Source organism: Carettochelys insculpta, chromosome 29, assembly GCF_033958435.1.
Source record: "Carettochelys insculpta isolate YL-2023 chromosome 29, ASM3395843v1, whole genome shotgun sequence".
Lineage (NCBI taxonomy): Eukaryota > Metazoa > Chordata > Testudines > Carettochelyidae > Carettochelys > Carettochelys insculpta.
The window spans coordinates 8,655,116-8,680,784 of record NC_134165.1 but is presented as its reverse complement, the minus strand read 5'-3'; the positions used below and the strand labels follow the sequence as shown (position 1 = coordinate 8,680,784).

Here is a 25,669-nt window from a genome sequence, read left to right as displayed (position 1 = left end):
GCATCCCTGCCCCCTGCCCAGCACTGCTGGCTGAAGTACCATGGGTCGAAGAGATGATATTTACTAACCCAGCAAGTACTCCTCTGCGCTGGGAAGCCCCACGTGTCCACATTGCAGATAAGCAGGAGCTTGCCAGCCTGGGCAGAGAGCTACACACTAACGCTGCTTGCACTAGTGCACTAGAAATAGCAGGGTGAACATGGCAGCAGGGAGGTGGCACAGGCGAGGTATCTGAGCTGGACTCTCTGGGTCCATAATTGGGGGCTAGAACAAACCAGCACCCATGCCAGAGTGTGCTAGCTCAGGTGGAGCTAGTGCGTGTCTGTCACCCAGGTTGGGAGCTCACACCTGGCTGCTGGAGACAGACCCTCCGTGTCTCAGCAAACCAGGCATAGCACGTCAGCCTGACGCTGGCTGCATGAAGCATCCAACTGCACCTCTGGTTCTACCGGCCCCAAAGGACAGTAAGACGCATGCCCTGGGAACAGCACAGCCTGCCTCCTGCAGAGCCAGCATGAGGAACAACATGGACAGAGCAGAGAAAGGAGAGTCAATCCCAAGCTCCTCCAGCAACCCCCCAAGGACCTCAGTCCTTGCACAATCAGTTCTTGGCCTCTGCTGGGTCACGTCACCCACTGAACCAGGGACAAGAGTTCATCTGCTTTTCACTCACAGCGGGTGGGCCTGGGTGGGGGGGAGACGGAAGGGTAATCAACCACTTCACATGGCCTGATTCTCACCTCCCAAAGACAAGCGGCAGACACGATCCCAGCTGGCGTCAGGCCCCCCGGCACCACTGTCCTCACTACAGTTATTTACATCAGCTGAGGCGGGTTTGGCCCAGAGGAAAACCAGTGTCAGAAAGAAGTGGCTCGGCCAGTTCCTAGACTCAGCAGCGTAGGCCTGGCACTACAGCTGAATGACTCTGAACACCTGCTTTGGCCCATGGGCTTCCACACAAACAGAATGGGCCTGAGTCTATACTAGGCAAAGTAGGTCAACCACAGGTACACAATTCTAGCTACGGCAATTGTGTAGCTAAAATCGACGTGTCTGTGCTCAGTTAACATGGCTGTCTATACTCCCATTTCTCCCGTCGACCTCCCCTACTTCTCAGTCTCATGAGGTGTAGCAGGGTCTACTGTGACCTGAGAGGTCAGTTTCGCACGTCCCTACCAGACGTGTGAAATCAAACTCCAGAAGACCGACCCTGAGCAGGCTGATCTTCTGCGGTAGTGTGGACTTATGCTCTGCACCCCTCCAATCTACAGGAGTGTGAACTTGCCTGGCTCCCTGAATGTGAGACTAACCAGCATTGCAGCTATGGAAGCTAGATCTCAAGCCCTGGAGTGAAATATTCACGGTGCTCATTGTGTTTCAGCTGCCAGATTCTGTCCTGGGCAGCAAGCTGTACATATCATCAAGACTTCTGTCCCTCCATGCTTTTCATTCTGCCCTGCACTTCTGCTGGTCACAGATCCCAGACAAACACTTCAATGGAGATTTGCTGGCTTTCCTCTGATGACAAGTGGCTGGCAGTTTTAACTGGTGATTCAAAGCTCTACTTGCCACTGCACCACAGTGCAGGATCTGGCCCATTGGTCCTGCAGCTCATACAGTGGAGCTGGGGAGAGTGACCCCACCCCAAGGAGCTCAGCACTATCTCTGGCACCTTTCCATACAGCTGCACCTGATGCTACAGCTCATTTACTCTCATCATCATGAAGTTCTCCAATACCCCCACATCCATGGGGCTGTAAGGTGAACTTCAGAAGCAGCAGTGAACATGGTAATGGGCTTTCTTAGTTCTCTGATTTACCAGGCCTGGGCAAGCCCCTGGGTAGTGCTGCCTCAATGTAAATGTTTTCACTGCTATTCTTCCCTAAGCAGGGTTTGCAGACAGCTCCCACATGTGGTCATCTCACGAAGGCATGGGAGTTTGTTCTCCTGGGATGAGGCTGAAATGAAGTGGGTGCAAAGCCAACCGAGCTGCATGGTCAATTTGAAAGGTATGTTCTTCCTCGAAGAGGGACAAGAGGAGTCATGGCCAAGAGATCACCTCCAGGAGGGAGGAGAAGCAACGGAATGGGTTGCCTAGGGAGGCTGGCTTTCACAGTTTTTAAGGCCAGGACTCTGCCACACAGGAGACTGAAAGGGGAGCCCTTGAGGTCAGGAAGGCCTCTGGGGAAAGGGCATGAGAGCAAGGATTCAGGTCCATTTGCTGGCCAATTGCACTGGGGTAGTGCACAGGCCAGGATCATTCCCCCACTTACACACCTGCAGGCAGAAAGCTGGAAAAGCAGGGGCCCAGTTCTCATTCTGGACTCCCATGCCAGCCTCTGGCTTCCCCACATTAGCAAAACAAGCCCGCTGCTGCTCCACAGTTACCACAGCACAATGACAGCCAGCAGAGCAATTCTACACAATGAACCAGCTTCTCAGTCCTGAGTGCAGAACCCAGACCTCAGATCCACATGCCAGCCCCTTGCAAGAGCCCTTGTGCTGCACTGACTGTCAAGAGGAAGAGAACATGACTGAGAGGAAATTCCACGTCATCAGCTCGTATTGTGTAACACACACACACACACACACACACACACACACACACCGATTCTGGCAGAATTTGGTCCCATCACATCTGCAGAAGCTCAAGAAGGCCTAAAATGTTAGAGCTAAAACCTGTGAAATGGATCCAGGCTGAAATGCTCTGTCTTCACAGATGATTTCACTCACAAAATGGAACACAAACCTGACCAACAAACTCTTAATGAAACATGGTCCATGCTGAGAGGTGCAATATACGAATGTGCTAGATCTGCCTTTGGAACACACAAATTCTCTAACAAAGACTGTATCGATGAAAATGCTGACATTCTCAGGCCTCTTCTTGAAGAAAAGCACAAGGCACATCTGAATAACACAAAGAACCCATCACAAAGCACAAGAGATCAGCCTTGACATGCAATATCTGTTCTTCAAAAAGAATCCAGGTGGTGTGCAAACAAGTATTGGGCCAATCAACATTCTAATATTCAAAAGGCATCTGATTTGGGCACCCTGATAACCGTGTATGATGGATTGAAGAAAGCACTTCGACCAAACATTACCAAAGTCACCCCAATGAAGTATTTAAATGAACAGGTGATCACAGACAAAAAGCTGCAGATGTCCAGATTGGTGGAACACTACTCAAGTCTTTATTCCCACGAGTGTACAATACAACCTGAACTTGACAACTTCATTCCAACTCTTCCAGAAATGTAAGAACTAGATGCAGAGCCAACAGAGGAGAAACTTTTTCAAGCTCTTGATGCTCTCTCCAATGGAAAAGTGCCAGGAAATGACAGAATCCCAGCTGAAGTCCTGAAGGCAAACAAAACTGGGCTCATCCCCTTAATCTACGACTTACTCCTAAAATGTTGCAGACTGGGAGATGTCCCACATGACATGAAGGATGCAAACATCACCACTCTCTATAAAAACAAAGGCGTCAAGGGTGACTGCAACAACTACAGAGGCACCTCTTTACTGAGCATCACAGGAAAAACATTTGCCCAGGTCATTCTCAAACACCTGCAACAACTTGCAGATTGAGTCTATCCAGAAACACAATGTGGCTTCAGGGCTGGCAGGTCAACAATGGACATGACTTTTTCTCTTTGACAACTACAAGAAAAATGCAGAGAACAAAGGAAAGCCATTATTCATAGCATTTGGACTTAAAGGCATTTGACTCAGTTAGTAGATCAGAGTATTAACCAATATTGGCTGCTCACTGACTCTACTCAAGCTCACAACATCCTTTCACAAAAACATGAGAGCAGCAGTGCAATATGGTGGATCTACATCAGAACCATATGCAATGAACAGTGGAGTCAAACAAAGGTGTGTTCTCACCCCTACCCTCTTTGGCATATTCTTTTCAGTTCTACTAAATTGCGCATTTCAAAACTCACACAGCAATATATTTCTCCACAAAAGATTAGATGGCTCTCTCTACAATCTGGCAAAACTCAAGGCCAAAACTAAGGTCAAGAAAGTCCTCATTAGGGAACTCCTCTTCACAGATGATGCAGCTCTCGTCACTCTTAATGGAGATACTCTATAGTCACTGATGGATTCTCTGTCCAGAGCCTGCAAGTTGTTTTCCCTTGACATAAGTGTGAAGAAAACTGTTGTATTCACTCAAGGTATAAGTCAACAGCCCAATGTCATTCTGGATAACAGCCCATTAGATGTGTTTCAACAATTCTATTATCTTGGATCTGCCATCACCACGGATCTGCTATCACCACAAACCTGTCTGTGGATGAAGAACTGAACATCAAATTGGGAAGGCAGCTACTATTTTTGACAGACTTATGAAATGAGCATGGAACAATCCTAAACTAACAGTGAAAACAAAGATACTAATCTATCAGGCATGTGCACTGAGTGTCTTGCTATATGGATCTGAGACCTACTCCAATCAGGAGTAAAAAATGAACGGCTTCCATCTTCGTTGCCTCCACAGAATTATGAATATCAACTGGCAAGATAAAGTTTCAGATGCAGATGTCCTATCAAGATGTGGCATACCCAGCCTCATAGCAATCCTCTACAGCAGAAGACTACGATGGCTTGGTCATGTGAGAAGAATGGGTGACGAATGTCTTCCCAAATCAATCTTCTTCCATGAACTGTCATGTGGAGCAAGAACAAGGGGAAGACCAAAAGCTGAGATTCAAGGAGACGAATATGCATTTCAGCGCTTCATTAGTAAACTTCGAAATGGCCATTTGCACGGCCATTTCGAAGTTTGGGGCTAGTGTAGACATGGCCATAGAGCGGCTTCCTCTGCTCCCTGCATTTCTCCTGCAGCTGCCTCAGAGAGAAGACCATGTCAATGGTAGCTCTCCCTGCACGGAATCCACATTGTGATTTGGGATACACCCTCTCAGCAATCTTCTGGAGTCTGCCGAGGATGACGCGAGCCAGGAGGGAGATTCCACGGTAATTGTTGCAGTCGCTTCTGTCTCCTTTGTTCTCATACAAGGTTACACTGTTAGTGTCGCGCATATCCTGTGGAACCTCACCCTCTCTCCAGCACAGGCACAGTAGCTCATGTAGGGGTTCCAGGAGGGTGTCCGTGGCACACTTGATTACCTCTGGTGGTATACCATCCTGGCTTGGGGCCTTTCCTACTGCAGGCTTTCTTCAGTTCGTCCACAGTCGGTTCCTGATCCAGTTCATCCATTACTGGTAGGAGCTCGACGGCACTGGGGGCTGAATCAACCACAATGTACTTGTGTGAGTACAGCTCGGAGTAGTGCTCGACCCAGCGCTCCATCTGTTTGGCTTTGTCAGTGATGACTTCATCAGATTTGGATTTCAGAGGTGCCATCTTGTTCTGGGTGGGTCCTAATCCCTTCTTGATGCCCTTGTACATTCCCCTGAGATTACCAGAGTCAGCACTGGTCTGGATGCTGCTGCATAGCTTGACCCAGTAGTTGTTGGCACAGCGCAAGTCCACAGCCACAGCAGGTCCAATATTGGACAGATAAGCCATGAGAGAAGCCACAGACTCAAACACTGCCCATAGATCCTCACCACTGCTGCTAACCACCATCTCTTGAGATGAAAAGGGGCCACAGATTCACATTTATGAACCAATCAACAAAGTTTTGCATTCTACGGACTTATTTTCTTACATGGGCCAAAAGGGTTTTTTTTCATATGAACATAACAGAAATGTTTGTCAGTTTGGATGACTGACAGGTTGGGTGGGGGGTGGGGAGGCTGCTAATTGCCGGGACAAAAAGTGGGGCCCAACATAAAAGGTCTGCTCACCCCTGGCTTCAGTCACTTGACACAAGCTAACAGAACGTGTTAGGATTACAGCTGAATGGGTCTAATACTTATGTAACTTTCTTTCTTTCCATAGGAATTAGACAGAGGCTTCCTGTCAGCTGATTTCTAATTGATTATCTGCACACAATCTTGAGTCTGCAGGAGCCTACATAGCATCTGAATTCATGGTAAAAGTTGCCTCTCCCTGACATAGCATCTGACATGGTGCCTGTGTAGCTGCACTGAAATATCCTACAGAACAATCAACACAGTGGTGGGATTTCACTGCAAAAGCAGGCTCTGCCCCCTGCAGAGCCCAGCTCATCCTCCAACCATCCCTGCTGAATGCAAATCCCTGCAACCTGCATCACGCACAGCTTCACCCTTCGCTACCTGCCAGTGCATCGAGACACCTGGCTGCAGCTGCAGTTCCTGATCCCACAGCCCCATGTGTGCTGCGACGACCTCAGTTCTGCTGACTCAGCCCAAGCAGCCTCATCTGCCAGTCCTTTACAAGAACAGCGGGCGTGGCCCAGATCATCCTGATGATTCAGAAATCGTTATCTGTGATCACCTGATGTGCCTGGGGCTTCAATATAGTTTTAACTTCTAGGCCAGTGGTTCCCAACCTCAGGTCTGCACGCAAGAGTATTACAAGGGGGTCCATGGAAAAAAATAAAGACAAATAAAAATGGTGATAGAAAATAAGTCGTAACTTGCAATTTATTTAAAATCAATTATTATTTTTAAATTAAATATTTTCCAATAATGTCAACTGCCGTCCGAAAATCTATATTGTGGTTTCCTTTTTCATTGAACGAAGGGTACATAACAGCTAGAATTTGTTTAATGGGGGTCCACAGAAGGTTTGGGGGTTGATTGGGGATCCATGAAGGATTTTGGAGGGTCACTGGGGGCCCACACCAGCGAAAAGCTTGAGAACCATTGTTCTAGGCAGTTTGAGCCATGCGGGAGTTCCCCAGCCATGCTCAGACTGCAGGTCCATGTGGGAACACATGGCAGGGAACAGCTAAGGGGAACTCAGGCTCTCCACTTTCCCCTTGAGTAAGGCTATCTTCACATTCATGGCCTTCTTCCACTGCCACAGTCAGCAACCCTGGGGGTGTGCTAGACTCAAGCACTCACAGAAAAAAAACATAGGTGCTCAGGATCCACCAGCCACAGCTGGTGGGAGGCACTTGGGCAAGGTGACCATCCGTCCCATATTTGGGACACCAAAAAGGTAACCCTACTTACTTTTTAAAAGGGGATAATTGTTAGGGTGACCGTATCGCCCTGTCCCAAATACAGGACAGGGACATATGGGGGAGAGGCAGCTTCTCCAAGCCCTGGGCAGCCGGGAAGGTGGCAGCAGCCCCCAGCACTCCCCAGGAGCCCTGAGGAAGTGGCAGAGACACGGCAGCTGCCCACGCTCCCCCTGCTTCCCCGAGGCTCAGGGAAGTGACCTAGGTGCTCTCTGGCCAGCAGTTGCGCCTGTGCAGCCACTGGCGGAAAAGGTCTGCTGGGAGACGGCCCAAATACAGGACAATTCGTCCCTTTTAAAAAATAAGTCAGGACGCCTTTTTGGCATCCCAAACACAGGGCCGTCCCACCAAATAGGGGATGGATGGTCACCTCTCTAACTGTCCCGCATTTGGGCCCTCCCCCGCTGACCTTTTCCACCTGCAGCTGCGCAGGAGCAACTACTGGCTGGAGAGCACGTAGGTCACTTCCCTGAGGCTCGGGAAAGCAGAGGGAGCGTGGGCAGCTGCCGTGTCTCTGCCACTTCCTCAGGGCTCCTGGGGAGTACTGGGGGCTGCCATTTCCCCAGGGCTTGGGGAGGGCTGGCAGCTGCCGCCTCCTTCCCAGCTCCCCGGGGCTTGGTGGAGCCAGGAGGAGTTGCCCCCCCCCCGCCCCCCCATATCTCCCTGTCTTGTATTTGGGACAGGGAGATACGGTTGCCCCACACTTGGGGAGAGGAGCGCAGGTGGCCTCGGGGGCAAAACAGGGTGGGAAGTGGTGGAGGCAGGGCCTGGGGGAGGGACAGCTCTTCAGGGCAGAGCGAGGATGGAACATCACTGGGAAAAATGAGAGTCAGGGCCTGGGCCCACAGAAGCCCATCCCTGCTGGTGCTGGCCAGGAAAGGGTGATTAGCAGGTGACATACAGCCGGTGTTGGCGAGGACAGTCCTGTTTTGAGGCCCTGTCCTGGCTGCCCGACTTGTTTGACAGAACTAGACGTTTCTCCCGTTCGTTCTTGCCAACTGATCATCAGCAGAGGAGAGCAAACACGGTTTCACCAACGAAGTGTGCTGGGGCCCCTCGTGAGACAGGGAGGAAGATGGGGCTGAGAGCGGCAGCCCCAGCCTTGTGCTGCAGGAAGAGCTAGGGACAGCAGCTTGGGCTGGCCCCTCTGTGCAGACAGGAGAAGGGGTCTAGGGTGGCATCACATATGGATGGGCAGCCAGGGGGGCCAGGGCTTATGCCAGCCCAGAGGTTTCCCATTTTCTCTTTGGGAAAATATGGCCACCCTAAGCAGGCAGGAGCCACGAGGGACTGGGACTGTGCTGGCCCTACAAAGGGCTGAGCCGGCAGGGTGCAGTCTGGCCCCAGGGAGAGCTCACAACATAGTCCCCAGTATTTTCCGTTCCAAGTCCACTGCAAGAAGAGCCCAGCGCAGAAGCAAGGCCACTGTGTAGCTCCTCATCTGCCCAGGTGCACCCATGCACCCGCTGCCTCCAGTCTCTGTGAACATCACCCTGCCCCCGGCACTGCTCTGGCTTCATGCCAGACTCCCTCCCCAGCCTTGGTTTGATTCTGCACCTAAGTGGAGGCCCAGCTGCCGTCCCCCACCATGGTGTGGCTATGGCTACTCTCCTGCCCCCACTCTCAGCCCACGGCCACAAGTCCGGGTCCAGATTCAGCTGCCAGCTCCCTCACCCCACCCCCGTCCACGGCCCCCCTCCCCAGAGCCCCACCCCAGGCCCTGGCTGCAGGGGGTCACCAATGGGGAAAATGTGGCGTGACCCTCCAAAGTTTGGGGACCACCACGCTAGCTCATCCCTGCTGAATATCAGCCTATCTGTTAAAAATAGTATCTTTCACCTAGCACCCGGTGGTGTCACGTGGCCTGAAGTGGAGCTGAAGGGACCTGTCAGACCTGTTTCCTGCGTGTTCTGCTAGACAAGGCTGGAGTGAGCTTCCAACACGCACATAGACAGAGCAAGAGGCACCCCCAGCCCTGGCCCCCTCCTGACCTCCTCGGCGCTCACTGATGGCCACTACCTCAGCCACCTTGTCTCTGGTGCGAATGACAGAGGCAGTCGGGCAGCACAGCTGACTGCAGGGCAGGTGTGGGGCCTGCGGACTGGGCCCGGGGGCCAGGCAGGATCTGGAGCTCATGCCAAAATTGTATTGCATGTTCAAACTTCACTTCGAATTCTCGTTCAGGGGAAGGAGAAAAGGGCTTCGTGGCTCCTCCCGACTCCGGGGCACATGATGAACTGCTGGGCAGGAGAGTAGTTCCTGCCCCCTTTAGAGCTTTGCCAGGACGGTGTGGCAGAGGCCACATCCCTGTCCCTCTCTGGTCCACATTGCTCCCCCAGCTATGGCCACTTCCCCACTGCCTGCAGGGGACAGTTCCATCATCAGAGGGAAGCATCATTCTGACCACATCCAGATCCAGCCTCCACGAAGCACAATGCACATCAACCCTCACGGCAGATCCCACACTGGGGTCACCAGATTGTTTCACAGGGCTGCAGGACAGCCCCCAAGTCTCCTGTCCCGTAGGGCTGGCTGACCTCACCTCTTGCTCCCGGCCTTGTGTAATGCCGACAGACCCGGGTTGCTGGCCCCAAGGATAGAACCTACGAGCGTAGGGTCTAAAGCCCTGCACCCTACCACATGACCAAAAGGCCAGCTGGCTCTCAGCTGAGGCTGTAAAGCAGAGACTTCACTCACCCCAGATGAGGTCTCAGTGCCTCTGGGTACTACACTTGCAATCTCTGACACTGCCACTGGGCATCATTCTAGATTTGGATAGGTGGGCAGCAGAGCTGACAGCCAGGCTGGGCCCCAGAACAAGATGGCAGAAGGTCCGGCTGCATATCTCCAGAAGGCGCGGAGCTAAGGGCAGGCAGCCCTCAGATCCCCTACAAGCTGGTGGAATGGCAGAAAACTCAGTGGAAGAATAGATGCCCCCCCCACAATACCCTCGTTCCCCCAAAATTGGAGAATTGAATAGGAAAGTTTCGAATGAGATTGAAGCAATGTTTGCGGTGTGACTGTGTGTTTGCTTCTTGACAGCAGGGAAGGATCCCGGCCGTGGGTCATTCTTTAGCTCTGCTGCTTTTACAGTGAAGCACTCCTAGGTGACAGAGCAAAGAACAGCCAGCCTGGGGGAAGGGGAGGAGAGAGAGGAGTGAAGTCGCATTTCAGTCAGTGTAGCTGGGGCAGGTAGCCTCAGAGAAACAGCAGAGCCAGAGATGCATAAAGGAAGTGTCCTGCATTCCTCACACTCCTAGGGCAAGGGGAGGCAGGAACCAATGTGCTTCAGTGGCAGGGTTCTTGGGGGAGGGGACTGCTGCCCTCCTCGGACCTGGATAGGCCAAATGTGAGTGAGTAGCACTCCTGCCCCCTGAGCCAGGTCGCAACTCCACTCTCACACCTTTCGTCCAGTGCAGGGAGGGGGGACAATTCCAGAGCTTGCAACGCCCAGTGTGGGGACAAACCTGAGAAACGCCGCAGCCCCCGAAGGTGCAAAGCCCAGAGTAGAGAGCCAGGACAACAAACCCCTCAGCACAGGACTCCCAGTTTGGAGTGAATGCTGGGCAGGAGCCGAACAGCCAAGACCCTCCACCCCACAACAATTTACTGGGTCATGACAGGCCACTGACAAATGGATCCCAAGCCCCAAACGTTTGGGGACCACTGTGTCAGATGCCGTGGGGTGTGCGAAGGTTGGGGAGAGGCAGAGAGAGGCAGCAGCACACAGATGGGGATTGGGTTACAGGATCTTCCCATTAATGCTGTCAAGAGACAAGTATAATTACCCTAAGAACCTTTCCTTCCTCCTCATCTTCCCTGCCTGGCCCAGACGGCTGGGTTTAACCCTGTCCTGCTGGAGCCACAAATACAGCATCAACCAACACAGCAACAACAGAGCTCTCTCCCCCACCCGGCCAGGAGGAATCTGCATATAGGAGCCAAATGGCCCTTGTTGCTGCGGCTGCAAGGGAGTGGGACGGGGACGTTAATTGTGGAGAGCAAAAACTGGAGCTTTTTAAGAACACTTGACAAGGTCTAGGGGCCTCTAGCCTGGTCCTTCCCGCACAACCTGGCCTGGCCTGTGAATAAATATCCCCAAACAGCCCCCAACTCAACGGCTCCTCATTGCTCTCCTGAGACTCCAAGTCGCCCTCTGGGTGCCAGGACTGTCACTCCCTGGACAAACGTTCCCGAGACTCAGGACTGGTTTATGGAGCCGGAAACGCACCTGTGATTCGGAGGTAAATGTTTCTACGTGCCACGCAGGCCTGCGGCTGGCAGGGCATCACCCCTGGTGGCAGGCAGAGGGAGCTGCAGCTAAACTCCTGGGTCCACGCTCCACTAGCACAGAGCAATGCACTGCTTGGCCCGAGTGCTGCTCCTCCGAGTGCTTTAGGAATAGCCCCTCCTCTGAGGCTGAAAAGCATTAACCTCAAGTTAGAGGTGGGGAAACAAAGGCACAGAGAGGCCTCATCTCTTCCCCAAAGGCACGAAGCCATGGGACCCAGAGTCCCAGGCTCAGAGCTAATTGCTCCCTCCTTTCTAAACCAGCTGAAACCATTTGAAAGAGGAGAGCAACTGGCACTTCCCAGTGAGGGTTTTCACATCCCTCTGCACTAGCGCAAAAACCAGAGACGCTTTTCGAGATTCACACTGTTCTCCCCAGAGCCGAGGCCGGCGGCTGCCCGGAACACGGGGAGGGAAAATGAAAGGAACAGGGTGCTGGCATTCACTGTACAGGGACCCGGGATTTTCTCATTTCTCAGCCCACTCTGAAAGTGTTCCCCATTCACTCAAGTAACGTCCCCAGTGGTTGGGTTCCCTGGGTGCTCAAAGGAGCCTGGGGCATGTCCAAAGCAGGGTTGTGCCCCCACCCACTTTTGCTGCCTGCTCAGTGCCTGGAGGTGCTCCAATGCCACTTGCCCTGGGAGCCCAGCCCCACACTCTGCTGGTCCAGCCCTGCCCTGGCTTCCTCTGTAAGCTCTTGAGGACTATTGCTCTGCTTGCCTCACTCTCTGCCTGACTTGCAGAACACACCACCCCCGCAGCCCCAGCCCGTTTTGTCCCAGCATCTCCACTGCCGTCTCCAGGCAGCTTCCGAAGGAGTCTCCCACTTCCATCTTCCTGCTGACAGGCTGCAAGGGCCTCAAGATCCTGTCTGTCTCCAGAAATCCGGCAGCGCTGGGCATCTGGCCAAGCCCTAGGACCACAGCTCTGCTCTTGCGCTGGCCTTTGTTTGGGATCCCAGGGATAACAACAAAGCTATTTCAGCCCTCGCCCTTCCGCAGTCCCAAACAGGATGGAAAGAAACTAGCCTCAGACCCACGCATGTGGGTGCCTTCCTCTGCAGCCTTGGACCATAGGGCCCTCCCCACAGCCTGCAAACCAGGGCTCCCGGCTCATCCTGGAGCTACATGTGATCCCAGAGTTCAGGGACTCCAGGGCATGGTAAGATACATGTGGGGGAAAGAGCAGTCTCAGCACCCCCAAAGCCCGATGGGATGCTCTGAAATGACATCCACCCCCTCCCGTCCCTGGCACAGCAAAGCACATAGGCAGGTGCTCAACTACAAATGCTCAAAGCTGCTAAAACTGGCTGAGAGAGAGGGCAAGATTGCAGTGTTTACAGAGCTGCAAGGGGAACTTCAAAGGGATGGGTCTCCCCGAGCAACAGAGAACACAGGGGAAGCAGCTCCCATGCCTGGCCCAGCCAGCTCCTTAGGCAGCATGGCCACCTTCTCCCACTGCCTCCTCCTTATGTGCAGCAATGCACGCCCAGAAGGTGCTGTGGGCATTACCCTTGTGTGAGACAGAGAAAGGCCAGGCACGGGTCTGTCCTACGTTACGGGTACACCAGCCTCTTCACTCTGGACTGGGCGACTTGCTGGAGATTTAGGGAAACAAGACTCTGGCATCATCCTTTTGGGGTGATGTCCCTGCAGCGCCTCCATGGAAAGTGTAGACCTGGGGCTCGACAACAATTTCCCACAAGCACCAGAAATCCCCGTCATTTCCATTTTAGCAGACTAATTCTCCCCAGTTTGAATTTGATTTGACGTGTGCAATTTTTAGCACAACAAAATGCGTTTTTTAAACTGACCTCACCTTCTTCATTCAGGTTTTGGTTTTCCTGTATTTTCTTTTTGGAACAGTGAGGAGAGGGCTGTCAAATCCAGCCTCTGCTATCACAGGCAGCTCTGCCAAACCAGACCCCTCATAAACATATCAAGCACCATCTTCCCCACTGGCCCTTGCATTCTCCCTCCAACCAGGTGTTTTCAGAGGTGGATGGCAAATGATTTTAAGAACATAAGAACAGCCACACTGACTCAGACCCATGGTCCTTCTAGCTCATTATCATGTTCCCACAGTGGGCAGTGATACATGCTTCAGAGGGGATGAAAAGAACAGAGTATTTCTTCGAGGGATCCAACCCCTGCAGTGCTGCCCCAGTTTCTGATAATCATAGGTTTAAGGAAACCCAGAGCACAAGCTGATGGTCCTGGCTACCTGGGCTAATAACCACTGATGGAGCTGTTCCTCATGAACTTATACTGTTTTGAACCTGCTTCAACTTCCCTCACAGCATCCCCTGGCAGCAAGTTCCACAGGTTGGCTGTGTGTTGTGTTTCGTTCACTTTAAACCTGCTGCCTATTCATTTCATGGCGTGACCTCTGCATCTCGTGTCAGGTGAAAGGATAAACAACACTTCCTTATTCACTTGCTGCACACAGGTAATGATCTTATAGACCTCAATTATATCCTGACCCCACCCCCTCATCTCTTTTCCAAACGGAACAGCCTGGGTCTTTTTACCCTCTCGTCAGATGGAAGCTGTTCTACCCCCTAATCACTTTTGTTATGCTTCTTGGTACCTTTTCCAGTTTTAATATATCTTTTTGAGATGAGGAGCTCAGAACTACACACAGGCTTCGAAGGGGGGTGCACCGTGAACTTGCACAAAGTCATTAGGTTATTCACTGTCTTATTAGTCACCCCTTTGCTAAAGGTTCCTAATAATGTTAGCTTTTTTGACTACCATGCACATTCAGCAAACGTTTTCAGTGAACTACCCACAGTGATTTCAAGATCTCTTTTGTGAGTGGTAATAGATAATTTAGACCCCAACTGAAGCAAATTTTTAATGTATTTTCTTAAGGTCGGAGGGAAGAGGGAGAAAAGGAACAAATAAAAATGAAAAACAAAAAATGTCACAATCACAAAAATGGGCCATTTCCCACAAAAACAGCCCTTTTTTCAATGAAAAACTTTTTGTTCGAAACATGTTAACAGGCCATGTGCTCAGAGCATCTGCAACAGCTACAGTCACCATGAACACCACTGTGCTCAGAGAGCGTCTGATATGTCAGATCTCTGCACCCTTCCCCCACTGACTGTCTGTTAGTGTTGAGGTCCATGTGCACCAAGAATGCCACCTGCACAGGGGTTCCCCCCGCCAGAATACAGCCCTGTTCCCAGCTGCAGCCATGGAGAGATCAGCCAGAAAGAGGGAGGGGTGATGAACGTATCCTGCACTACAGCTAGTCTCTGCTTCCCAGGACACAAAGAGGACAATAGGAGGCACAGCATGCCTTAAAGCAGTTGTAATTTGCAGGGGAAGAAGCAGAAATTCAAGGGAAATCCTGCCTGGGAAATGTTTAGTGTGGCAGAGACTGGGTGGGTTTTTTGCTGGTGCAGAGATTGCTGTGGAGGTGTTTCCTGTTGGCATGCTCAGGACCTAAATCTAATCTAAGACACGGTCAAGTAGATTGCTTAAACAATCAGTGCAGCTGCTGTGCACTGAAGCACAATAGCACAGGTCTGATTTCATGCCTCAGTACGAGCTGAACTTGGAGAACAAGCCAGGGCAATCACCTGGGAAATGCTTTCACTAGCAGCTGAGGCCAACCAAGGTGTCCCTTGCCCTGACCCAAATCACCTTGTACTATGGGAACAAGAAGTGAGAGCCATGCCACTCTCCCAGCCCAGGGCCTAGGCCATTTGGAGACTTGCTCGTGGAGACTGATGGTCTTTGGAAGTGTCACTGCAGCCAGTGGGGTGCTGTGCTGGGAAGTGACTCCCAAAGCTCCTTGTTTAGTTCACCTGTGCTCAGCGCACAAACAAAGGCTGTTTTCTCTGAGCGTCAACCCTGCAGCCTGCTCCTGGGACCAGAGAGTCACATCAGGGATCATCTCCCTTTGGCTGACGCCATCACCAGGGACTTAAGACTCTGCAGGCCAAGTTCTGCTCTCAGAGACCCCGGCATGCATGCACATACAGGCACACCTGCATGGACAACTTGGTGCCTCACACAGCTAATCATGGTGCTGGACAGACCCCCTCACTCACCTGCAGTCGGGGCTCTGCTGGACTGCTAGGAATAGCAAGAACAAGAGTCCCTCTGAGCCTAGCAGCAGGAGCCCTCTGCTGAGAAGGGGCTGATTGGATGGGAAAGCATGGACTCTGGCTAAGGGCACCCACGTGCCAGCAAGGTTCACATGTCAGACCCCAACATCTCTCCCTCCTGGAGGTTTTACTCCCTTTGCCCCCAGCGCACAGTCCCTCCTGATTGCTCCTCCCCAGCGCACAATGAAGAGTCCTGGGACCCCAACACACTGTGATGGGCACAGCAGAAATGCAAAGGAAACTGTCACAAATTACTATTAACACCAGATTCAGAGGCCCATCCCTGCACTGAGTTGGCTGATTCTCAGTTAGGTTCCTAGCACGTTGTCACAAACCAAAACTAATATGAAGCAGTCCACTCACTGGCTGAGTCTAAGCCCTGCTCCCACTGTGCACTGGCCATGTAAATAGCTCTCCAAACTGCACAACAACACAGAATCTCTTGCTCTCTGTCTCTCACACAGACACTCCATGAGTGGAGACATCCTACTCCAGGACCTTGGGTCTGTTCCAGGGAGGGGTGGTGCCAAGGTGCCGCTCCAGCCACCTTTCCCTTTTAAGTCGGCCCCATTACCTGCTGGACTGAACTAGGAACCCCAGATTCCCTGGGAGTGTCACAGTCCAGCACATCCCAGAGGTCCTGGCTGCTCACATACCATAGAAACCCTGGACTGTCCATCCACTCCTTGGGAGCTGCCTTCCCCTGGCACCCAGCCCTTGCCCCGGTCAGTTTGCTCTGCTAAGCAGTTGTGGAGTGAGGTATTGCTACAGCAACCTCTGGAGGGATGCAGCCAAGCCCTGCTCCAGCCTGACAAGCCCTCCTTCCTCAGTGCCAGCTCCAACACCACCCCTCACAAGCAACCCCCACCCCCACACCGGCAGAGTCCTACTGGCACATGGCACCCCACCTGCCCCCCACAACCAACCCCCCCGCCAGAGTCCTGCTAGCACGTGGCACCCCACCTGCCCCCCACAACCAACCCCCCGCCAGAGTCCTGCTAGCACGTGGCACCCCACCTGCCCCCCACAACCAACCCCCCCGCCAGAGTCCTGCTAGCACGTGGCACCCCACCTGCCCCCCACAACCAACCCCCCGCCAGAGTCCTGCTAGCACGTGGCACCCCACCTACCCCCCACAACCAACCCCCCGCCAGAGTCCTGCTAGCACGTGGCACCCCACCTGCCCCCCACAAGCCCAGGCCAGGCCAGCGGCTGCGGTAGTTACCCAGCGGATGCCCTGGATGCGGGGCAGGCTGCCCGCCTCGCCCTCCAGCTGGATCTGGTAGCTGTAGCTCCGGAACAAGTGCATGTCTTCAGGAGCAGGAGAAGCCGATGCCCTTCAGCGGGGGAGTCTCCGGGCCTCGGGGGCCAGGTCCGACATGCCTCCTGCCCTGCGCGCCCCAGGCCACCTGTGTGCAGAGAGAAGCCCGGGGCGTTCAGCCGGCGCGGGGCGGGCCAGCCCAGCCCAGCCCAGCCGCGAACCGTCCCCCCCGCCGCCGCCTTACTTGCATGTCCAGCGGCTGAGCCCGGTAGGCGGCCCGGCCCCGGCTCCGGCGGGCGCCCCCCGCTGCACTGTCCCGGCCGCTGCCGGCGGGGCAGCTGGGCTGGGGCGCGGAGTCGCCGCTGGCTCGGGGCGCTCAGGACCCGGGGGGCACAGCCATGGCTCCCGGCCACCGACGGGGCCCGGCTGGAGACAGGCTCCGCGCCGGGCTGCTGCACCTCCGCTCTGCGGGGCACCGGCACCGAGCGCGGGAGACGCTCCAGCCCGGGCGGCGAGCGCCCCGCCCAGCTCCGCCCCGCGCCGCGCCGCGCCTGGCCTGGCAAACCCTCCTTGCGCAGCGCTCGGTGGGGACAGGCGGAGCCGGACGCGGGAGACCCGGCCCCAGCTGCGGGGCTTCCCCTTCCGTGCTCGGGCTCCGGGGCTGCGGGCGGCCGGGGCCCAGAGCGGAGCCCGGCGTGTCCCGTGCGCTGGGCTTCAGGGCTGGGAGCGTCTCCCTACACTAGGCAGGCGGGATTCCCGGCCCCCGCACGTGCCCCGCAGGCTGCGAAATGGTCCCTAGTGAGCAGAGCCGTCCCAGAGCCGCTCCTGCATTAGCTGGGCCCAGAAATGCGGAGTCATTAACACGAAGCCTTGTCAGCTAACCTGGCCCTTCCTCCGGCTCCCAGGGCCGGTGTGTTTGGATGAATCAACAAAAACTGAAATTGACCAAAACCAGGTCACAACTCAGAAACTTTGTTCCTTTTTTTTTTCCCCTTATTTTTTTCTGGAAATTTAAAAGCAGAACATCCAGCATCCTGGCAACAAGACTGGCACGTTCAGAGCCACTCCGCTAGCGACTGGGCCGAGCAAAGGCGACCCCATGGGACAAGTCACTAGTGAATGCTAGCGTGCTCCCTCCAGTGCTGTGAATTAAATGTGTGGACTCCACAGAGTTGCTCTGGGGCTCTCATCTCATCCCTGGCCTCGCTGGTTGCATCACCTCCCACTGCAAATGGGAATGCCGAGCTAGCCATTCCCAGGATAAATTAGCCAGGCAAAAGTAAGACCCCGTAGGCGGAAAGGCTCCATTTGTGACAAGTACCGTCGTGCCCATGTTCGCCTGTAACCACAGAAACACTGAAATGTCCTGGGGCACCGTATAGACCCACAAAGACACACGTCTGACAAAGTGGGGCTTTGCCCAAGAAGATTTGTGCTCCAGAACAGCTCAGTTTGCTTTGCTCTAATCCTGGAGCTAGTTCTGTGAGAGCAATTGTGCCAGCATAGGCCCTTGCTCCCAGCACCTAGTCCCAGGCTAGAAGCATAGCAGACAGCAGCCCTGCCTCCTTGCCACACCAGAACCCTGCCTATGGGGCTGACCTGACCTCCGTTACAGCAGTAGCTAGATATCTGCACCCATACGTTACTCTCTGAGTCTTGGTCTCCCAGATAATGGGCCCCGGCCTGCCGGCTTTGGTCCCCTGCCCAGGGAGTGCAATGCATCCCAGCACCTGCTCCTGATCTCACTCATCCCCATTTGGCACCCGAGTCACTCTGCTTGAAGCCCCACTGCTTGGACAGCACTGGGAGCAGAAGGGGATGGACCACAAGTGTGCAGCAGAGATCACCAAGCCGAGGGCAGGGCCAGATCATGAGGCAATGAGCGGGTGCTGAAGCCTTGTCAGTTTCTGGATGTGTGACCAGTCTGGACTTTGGGACGGTCTCTGCTGCTCCCCCAGGCACATGCTAGCTCCTGCAGCCCTAAGCACACTGGCAGCATGAGGGCTGAAATGGGGGCTCTGACTCTCCTGCTCCCAGCAGCAGTGTTGTCATCTATTGAGCATATGAGCTCTTTGGGTCCCGGGCTGCCTCGTGCACTCTGTGCAGCACCTGGCACATGGGGCCCCCAGCTTCCCTGAGGACACTAAGCAGTACTAGGATACAAAGTAGCCACAATCACCATCAACCCTGTCAATAACACCTCCGCATAACCTTTCCAAGAGACACTGCACCTTCTTACACCCGCGCTGGAGCCTGCCCTGCCTGCAGTCGTACTGTCTGGAGCATCTGAGTCAAAAGCACAAGGCGGCTGTGTCCATTGCACATCCCTTTAAGGAGCAGATCCATGCAGACTGCTCATACCCTTCAGTCCCGAAGGATTCTTGGATCTCAGAGCACTTCGGAGGCTGGGTCCATCACTCATCCACCATTCCCCTGCAGCAACATCTGGCCAGACTGTGGCCGCTACTCTGGGTGGGCCACAACAGAGCCAAGCGGGGGCGAGACTCCTGTAGGGCTGCAGTGTGCATGCTCACACACGTGGCCACTGGAGGCAGCTAGTGTTCCGTCTCACAGTTAAGTGTGACACTGTATAATGGGGGGTGGGGAGGAGAGGCAGGGGGAGGCTGTCTCTCTCTAAACAGCCCAGCATGGCATCACCCACACTGTGCCCCCCAGGGCTCTGGTGTTGTGTTGCCACTGGGCCCCAGGGGCTTGGGCCAGCCTGGGGAGGCTGCAGCGGCGTCATACGCTCTCCTTCCTGGTGCTCTGGAGCTGGCATGGGGGGCCACCATGGCACCACACACACCCACTCCCAGTACTCATGGCTGGTGCAGGGGCTGTGGGCACGAGGTAGCCTGAGATGGGGCCGATGGCTGCAGAGCCAGGGCCCAGGGTTCCAGGTTGTGCAGAGGGACGAGGGGCTGTGTCAGGCCCTCCCCACCACTTACATTTTCCCTCCATGTTATGTTGGATTTTTAAACGACTAACCCCACAGAATGTTCCTTTTGCCCAGAACCCTTTGGCCACTGAAATCTGCCAACTCCAAAAACCTCCTCCCGAGGATCTTTCCATCCCCAATCCAGGCCAAGAGCAGCCAATCACCCTGACCACTGGTGTAGCCCAGGTCTGGCAGAGCCAGATAGTGAAGGTGAGAAATTCCCTGAATACAGACTCACGTCTGGGCAGCAGTGATAAGGGCAGGGTTCAGGTCAGGCCTTGGGCTGAGACAGAAATGCGGGAGGGAAGTCCAGTGTTACTGACTTTTTAAGCCTGGATCATGGGAAGGATGTTCTGGTGGACAAGGATCTGGGCTGGGCAAGTGACCTCAGTATCCAGCTGTGCCATGCCCACAGTGACTTGGTGCCCTGAAACGGTCCATAGGGCTTGCACCAGGAGCATGTCAGGCCCCAGGACCCCATGAGTAATGGAGACACAAGTCTCCTCTCTCTCTTCCTATGCTGGCAGAGGCAGCCTTTCTGGGGGATGGATCCAACCCAGCACGGCACTGGAGTGCCAATGGTGCTGTGAGTGGCCCCAGTTGGAGACCTCTCCTATTGCACATTCCCCAGCAGAGTGCTGGTTTTGTTCACCTCTTGTTTTTTCTCTGTTTAAGCCTCTGCAGAATCCTTTCCTACCCCAGCACTGCCACCATCACCCTGCAGCAGCTGAGAGGTTTGTAAGGCCTGACAGCCATTAGTGCAGAAATACACTAATGCATTCATTGACTGATTGCTGTTTATTCAGTTTCTATTATCTGTGACACTGGGATATGCAACATCTCCAAACATTGCACTGAACTAGCTACACTGTCTGGCCCCAGCCAGCCCTCCTTCCCCTAATGTAGCTCTCACCCATCATACAGTGAACCTTCAGTGCAGACCCTCTCCTGGCTCTGCCTCAGCCTCACAGGAAAAGACATGCTGAGGGACGGTTCTGCAGCAACCACCAGCACCTGTATGCATTGCAACATGAAATACATGGTGAGGGACCCTCCTCCCCTGGTGTGTTTGCCATGGCAGCCTGCACCTCGGGATGGTAGCCCTTAGAAAACAGCTGAGGGGTCCTGCCTGCAAAGACACCCTCTCACTGAGTGAACGCCCCCCAAAAGGGAGTAGGGGGAGCTCTGCCCAGGTAGGCTGGTGTTCAATAGGAGCTGTCATTTGCGAAACGTTAGTGACTCATATTGTGGAGCAAGCAGCCACGACGTGGCCTATCATTAGCCTGCTCTGAAGGAGGATGCTGAGCAGCTAGCACTGGGGATAAGCCCTCTGCAAAACTCCCCGGCCCGAAAAGTAAATAGTCTTGGCTGTATAATGTATATGGATGTGCCAAGTTCACGCACAAAGAGCCTTCCCACCTGACCCAGGCACCTGGCTGCTGCTGCAGCTATAATCACTGACATGCACAGCTACACACCCATGTGTTTGACAGCAATTGCAAACAGGCACTGGAGGAGGAAAAGGTAGAAAGAAGTAAATCGATTGTGAGGAAATTCAGAGAAGCACTTGCCCTTGAGGACTCTATCCTGAGGGCTGCAATCAAATGCAACATGCCTGCTCTGTTGATTGGAGGCGTCCAATCCATTGTTCCCTTCCTTCTAATCTGTTCCATCCATGTACAGAATAAATTTTTCTATGTGCACCAAGGCACATGCAAATATGCACCACCAGTAGGAAAAAAAAAGACCTAGCTGTGGGCACTCTGCTAGTCATCTCACTGGCATCTGAATCTCTCCTAAGTGGCCACAGGAACACACAGTTTGGTCCCACCCCCTTGGACAGCTCTCTCAGCTCAGTCTAGAAACCATGAAAACAGGACTGGCTGCTGGCTGCCGATACTTTTATCCTGACATCATGTGGATCTGTTCTGAGCAGGGACACATATACCTGAAACCTCTGCCAGTGGGCATCATGACTCCTAAATGCCGTAACTCAGACACAGCCAAATAAAAGAACCCAAGTTACCAGCTGCTGCCCCTTCACCCCACCTCATGCATTCTTGGGCATTTCTCCGAGAACAGAGCAGGCCTGAGCCCTACTTAGCTTGCAAACATTTCCAAGGTCACGGCCTGGGCTGGTGCAGCTGTACTGGTGAGGAGGGAGCCTTTGAAACATGCATAAAACAGCACAGCCATGTCCTCTTGGCTGCTGGGCTATTCCAAACGCCCAGGCAGCCAGGACAGAATTCTCCTCAGACCACAGTCAGGGCCACATTTGCCAGAGCTCAATCCTGAGATGGAGCATGTTGCGTGCTGGGCTTTTTGGAAAACTTGCCCCATAAGCTGCGCAACCAGAGATGCTGGGAGCAGCATTCTGCTGAGCACTAGGTAGGCACCTCCATGGAGCTGAACTCGTTTGAAAAGCCGTTCCTTGAGTTTCCATGCAGCTCAGTGCCAGGTACTAGGTGGAACAATATGCTCCATTCCCAGGATGGGAACATCTGCAAGCCTATCTCAGGTACTGTAGTGGTCTCAGGGCCCAGATGCTGCACTGGGGACATGGCAGCCCACCTTGTGCTTAGGTTGTCGCCGGTTCATTCAGTTTTAAACAGGCTTGGCTCATGAACAGCTGCACCAGCTGGTTACCTCTAGGCACCCCATTAAACAGAGCTCCTGCCCTGCCATAAAACACATGCATAATGGCTCTGCTTTATCTACATCTTTATCACCATATTTACTTGGCCCATTTTATCTGCATCTGACTAATAATTAATCTCCTTGAACAGCCAAGCCTGGCCCCAGACTAATCTGCTTTTCGTCAGGAATATATATTGGAATTTCTCTCCCTCTTCTGGGATCTGCCGCTTGGGAACACCCTATCCTGCAGGGCCGTGAACAAAGGGAAGTGAGCCAGCACTGTGGCCCCCCACTCCACCCAGAAAACAAAAATCTTTACTGTTCTGTGGAATTGTTCCAATGCCTCTGGCTTTACAGTGTGATGATCTGGCAATGGCTGTGGGACAAACCAGTTTTCATTGACAAACGGCACATTTTATGAAAAAGAAACTTTTCCATGAGAGATTGTTGAGCTTGTTGACATTTTTCTTCATGCTTCTGAGCATCCCCCTACAATTGTACAGCAATTTTTATCCAAGCGCTTTCTGAACTCTCCACAATTCAAAACGTGCCTGAAAATGCCAAAGAAACAGAAAATGGGTCTGAGTGGAATCTTTGGAAGCAAGTTCCAAATGTCCATTTTTTGATGAGATTAGGTTTCCATTTTCCAATCTGTTCTGGACTCAGCTCCCTCTCTGCCCTTTCTTCCCCCACTATCAACCTGGATAACTCATCCCCCATCTGCCTCGTCTCTGTTCCAAGTATTTTGGATGGCATAGGCAGGGCTGTGGTCTGCCATGCCAGAGTCATTCTCAGCACATTGGAAGGGCGAAGGCACAGAGAAAAGGACTTTGCTGTTCAAATGCCCTGTGGGCTGCACTCAGCCCCATCCTGCACCCAGGACTCTAAGCAGGTCTTGACCCTCTGCAAGCAAAACCTGTCCAGGGAAGGCAGAGGGGAGCCCTTCTCTGCCACAGTGGCCACCATAGCTACACTTGTTTCACCTGGACAAAGATGGCTCTGTGCCAGTCCCACACCGGTGTTCTGCCAATGTTTATGGGCTGTCATTGATGCCACCTAGTACATCTCTCATTCATAGGGTTGTCAGATGTCCTCCACAAAAATACAAAGGCTACTTCTGTCACCTGCACACCATGACCCTGGTGTTGCGTTCCTCCAAGAGTACAAATCTGTAACTTCAGGGCTCCTCCAAATTGTGCCCAGCTGCATCAGGTCCCAAGGGCCATTCTGGTAGCAGGGGATTGCCAGAAGGCAGTAGCATTCCTGCCTCAGAATCCCCTCCCTCTGACTATAACTCCCCTCCCTCTTGCACTTCTGCTTTGCTAGGGGCCAGGGCTTGTGCTGCTGGGGCCGTGCAAAGGGTGGCCTTGGGGCAGGTAAGAAGAGTGTGCTCCCAAAAGGCTTACACGGGACTGTTTCCAGTGCTGGTCATTTCTTCTCACACACATTAGTGGGGAAACATGGCAGGCTAGATTCCTGGTTGGCATGAATCCACCCCATGGCATTAATTCAATGTAAATGGGAGAGAGCTGGGGGCAGGGGAGTTCAGGAACTTCAGCAAAGTTTTTGATGCAGTATACCACAACATTCTTGTCCATAAGTTAAGGAAGTATGGACTGGATGCATGGAGTGTAAAGTGGATAGAAAGCTGGCTAGATGATCAGGCCCAATGGGTAGTGATCAATGGCTCAATGTCTGCTTGGTGGTCAGTTTCGAGTGGAGTGCTCCAGAGATTGGTTCTCGGGCTGGCTTTGTTCAACATCTTTATTAATAACCTGGATGAGGGGATGGATTGCACCCTCAGCAAATTTGCAGATGATACTAAGCTAGGGTGACAGATAGATATGTTGGAGGGTAGGAATAGGGTCCAGAGTGATCCTAGACAAATTGGAGGGTTGGGACAAAAGAAATCTGATGAAGTTCAACAAGGAAAAGTGCAGAGTCCTGCACTTGACATGGAAGAATCCCAAACATTGGTACAAGCTGGGGACTACCTGGCTATGTATCAGTACAGCAGAAAAAGATCTGTGGATTACAGTGGATGAGAGGCTGGATATGAGTCAACTGTGCGCCCTGGTAGCCAAGAAGGCTAACGGCATATTGGGTGCATTAAGAGAAGCATTTCCAGCAGATCTAGAGAAGTTACTCCCCTCTATTCAGCAGTGCTGAGGCCACACCTGTAGTACTGCGTCCAGTTCTGGGCCTCCCAGTATAGAAAGGATGTGGACACATTGGAACAGGTTCAGCAGAGGGCAATGAAAATGATTAGGGGGCTAGAGAACTTGAGCTATAGGGAGAGGCTGAGGGATTTGGTCTTATTTACTTTGCAGAAGAGAAGAGTGAGGGGCGATTTCATAGCAGCCTTCAACTTCCTGAAGGGGGGCTCTAAAGAGGATGGAGAGAGGCTGTTCTCAGTAGTGACGGATGGCAGAACAAGGAGCAATGGTCTGAAGTTACAGAGGGGGAGGTGTAGGTCAGATATTAGGAAAAACTGTGCCATGTGGATGGTGGTGAAGTACTGGAATGCATTTACTAGAGAAGTGTGGAATCTCCATCCCTAGAGGTTTTTATGTCCTGGCTTGACAAAGTCCTAGCTGGGATGATTTAGATGGGGTCGATCTTGGTTTGGGCAGGGGGCTGGACTAGGTGACCTCCTAAGGTCCCTTTCACCCCTAGGATTCTATGATTCTATGGCTGACAGGTGAGAAGGGTCCAACAGGCCTTCAAAGGCAGCCGCCCCAGTGACAGAGGCACTCTGCTAGGAACTCTGTCCCCAACTCTCTGGAGCTTCACTAAGCACTCAGCAGCATCTCTGTAACAGAGGCTGTGGGTTCCCTGGTCTTGCCGTCCCGCTGCCTTGTGCATATCTCTGTGCTGGACAGGTCCCTTTGGGGCTGGCGATCAGTTCGCTATTATTAGCATCTCAAGAGTGTGGCTATGGAAATCTTCTTCAGAGATAAGAGGTGCCCTCCTCCCCAGGGGATACTGCTGCAGCCAGTGAGTTGCACCAGCCCACCTGGATTGTCACATGTGGCTGATCATGGCATTCACAGTCTTAAGCCAGCTAACTTCCTGACTGCGTGGAAGCAGCGTCTCCATCCCCCAGGGGCACAGCCAAGTTTTCTGATCACCTCTGGGCCTGGCTGGTTCTAACTAGCCCTCCTACAAGCTGTAGCAGATGAACAGTCATTGGAAGAGGTGAATTTCCTCCTCAGCTTTGAAATGATCCTGGACTGACAGGTCCAGTGACATCCCAGAGCAAACTCATCAGCACCAACCCCAGAGGACTGTGGAACAATGTTCTGTATGAGCTGTGTGCTTAGGTCACT

General features: G+C 53.2%; 1 protein-coding gene across 6 annotated transcripts in view; it reads right to left on the bottom strand.

Moving 5' to 3' along the window:
- RAPGEF3 (Rap guanine nucleotide exchange factor 3) overlaps positions 1-25,669 on the bottom strand; it is a 65,751-nt gene that overhangs the window by 38,295 nt on the left and 1,787 nt on the right. For 2 of the 6 annotated variants that reach the window (XM_074979622.1, XM_074979623.1), the window contains exons 1-2: positions 17,010-17,297; positions 16,730-16,913 (exon numbers count right to left, since the gene is read on the bottom strand). In XM_074979622.1, coding sequence (XP_074835723.1) covers positions 16,730-16,813 — 84 coding nt within the window. In that variant the 5' untranslated portion in view covers positions 16,814-16,913; positions 17,010-17,297. Of the gene's footprint in view, positions 1-16,729; positions 16,914-17,009; positions 17,299-25,669 lie in introns of those variants that run through there. The other 4 variants (XR_012642779.1, XM_074979618.1, XM_074979621.1 and 1 more) reach the window with 4 other exon arrangements.